The sequence below is a fragment of the Chrysochloris asiatica genome, unplaced genomic scaffold, assembly GCF_000296735.1.
Source record: "Chrysochloris asiatica unplaced genomic scaffold, ChrAsi1.0 scaffold00260, whole genome shotgun sequence".
In the NCBI taxonomy this organism is placed as follows: Eukaryota; Metazoa; Chordata; class Mammalia; order Afrosoricida; family Chrysochloridae; genus Chrysochloris; species Chrysochloris asiatica.
This window is the reverse complement of record NW_006408778.1, coordinates 1,964-3,334: the sequence shown is the minus strand read 5'-3', so window position 1 is coordinate 3,334 and position 1,371 is coordinate 1,964. Positions and strand designations below refer to the sequence as shown.

The 1,371-nt window shown below is 37.9% G+C and overlaps 1 gene segment (V, D, J or C); it reads right to left on the bottom strand.

The window, feature by feature from the left end:
• Positions 1-1,018: 1,018 nt before the first annotated feature.
• Positions 1,019-1,338, bottom strand: LOC102839282 (the record flags this gene model as incomplete). The annotated part of the segment is given in 1 exon segment: positions 1,019-1,338. A coding segment is annotated over 1 exon segment (320 nt), but the record flags the coding sequence as incomplete, so codon positions are not given.
• Positions 1,339-1,371: the final 33 nt, after the last annotated feature.

Sequence of the window (1,371 nt, the reverse complement as noted above, 5' to 3'; positions counted from 1 at the left end):
TGAGTTCCGTTTTTACTCTTCTGATGAAATTTTTGGATGCACATAAGTTGTTAATGCATTCATCTGTTTTGTGTACTTTTGTTTGTGTAGTTTTCAAAAATTTTTGTAGTCTCTATATCTCCTGAATTAGTTCTTTCACATTTGTATCTATTTTTTCATTGATGGCCTTCATAATTCTGGGATTCACATTTATGTCTTTAATGCATTTTGAGTTGGTTGTTATATAAACTGTGATGTGATGGTCTTGTTTCAATCTTTTGCATATCGCAGTTCTGCTAGCACCATCTGTTGAAGAGATTATCACCTCCCCATTCTAAATATTTAGGTGATTTTTCAAGCTTCTTTATCTCTTATGTGGGTTTTAGCCTTAAAACATATTTTACCAGAGATCAATATTGCCACTCCTGCTTGCTTTTTATTTCCATTAATTTGGTATATATATGTTTTATTCCTTCTTTATCTTTTAGTCTGTTTTTGTGTATGTGTGCAAAGTGTGTCTCTTGCAGACAACATATTGAAGGGTCCTGTTTTCTTATCTATTCTGCCACTTTTTGTTTCTTCACTGGTGCACTTAATCCATTGACATGCAGTGTAATTATTGATAGATATGAATTAATTTCTGTCATTATGTTAATTTTGTGATGCAATCAAACTGTCTTGAGAGAAATACATCTAGAATCCTCTTAAGAATCAGTTGGCAAGACTTTGTCTTTCATACTTCAGACATGTTATCAGGAGGAAAATCCCATGAAGAAAGACATCATGCTTGGTAAAGTGGAGGGTCAGACTCCCACAGAGGCAGCAATAATAGTCTCAAATGTAGAAATTGTGAGAATAGTTCAGGCCCAGGCTATGTTTTGTTGTATACAATGTTGCTATGAGTTAGAAATGGCTCAATGAAACCTAACAGCAACAGCAACCACAAAATAAGCATGCCTGCAGCCTAATTATCCCTATCATCTCTAACGTCAGTACAGTTGCCTTCTCATTCAGGGTTTCTGACACACTGAGGATGTGGTTAGCACACTGTGTCTCTTGCACAGTAATACATGGCCGTGTCCTCAGAGCTCAGACTGCTTAGATCCATGTAGACTGTGCTTGTTGACGTTTCTCTGGTGATGGTGACTCTGCCCTTGAACTTTGGTGCATAGTCTGTTCCACCATTGCTTGGATTAATATACCCAATCCACTCAAACCCATGTCCAGGGATCTGACGCACCCAATTCATATATTTGTCAGTGAAGGTATATCCAGATGTCTTGCAGGAAATCTTCACTGATGACCCAGGCTTCTTCAGTTCAGCTCCAGATTGCACCAGCTGGACCTGGGATTGGCCACCTACTGAGAGTAAATTGGGTTGAAAGAAATTCA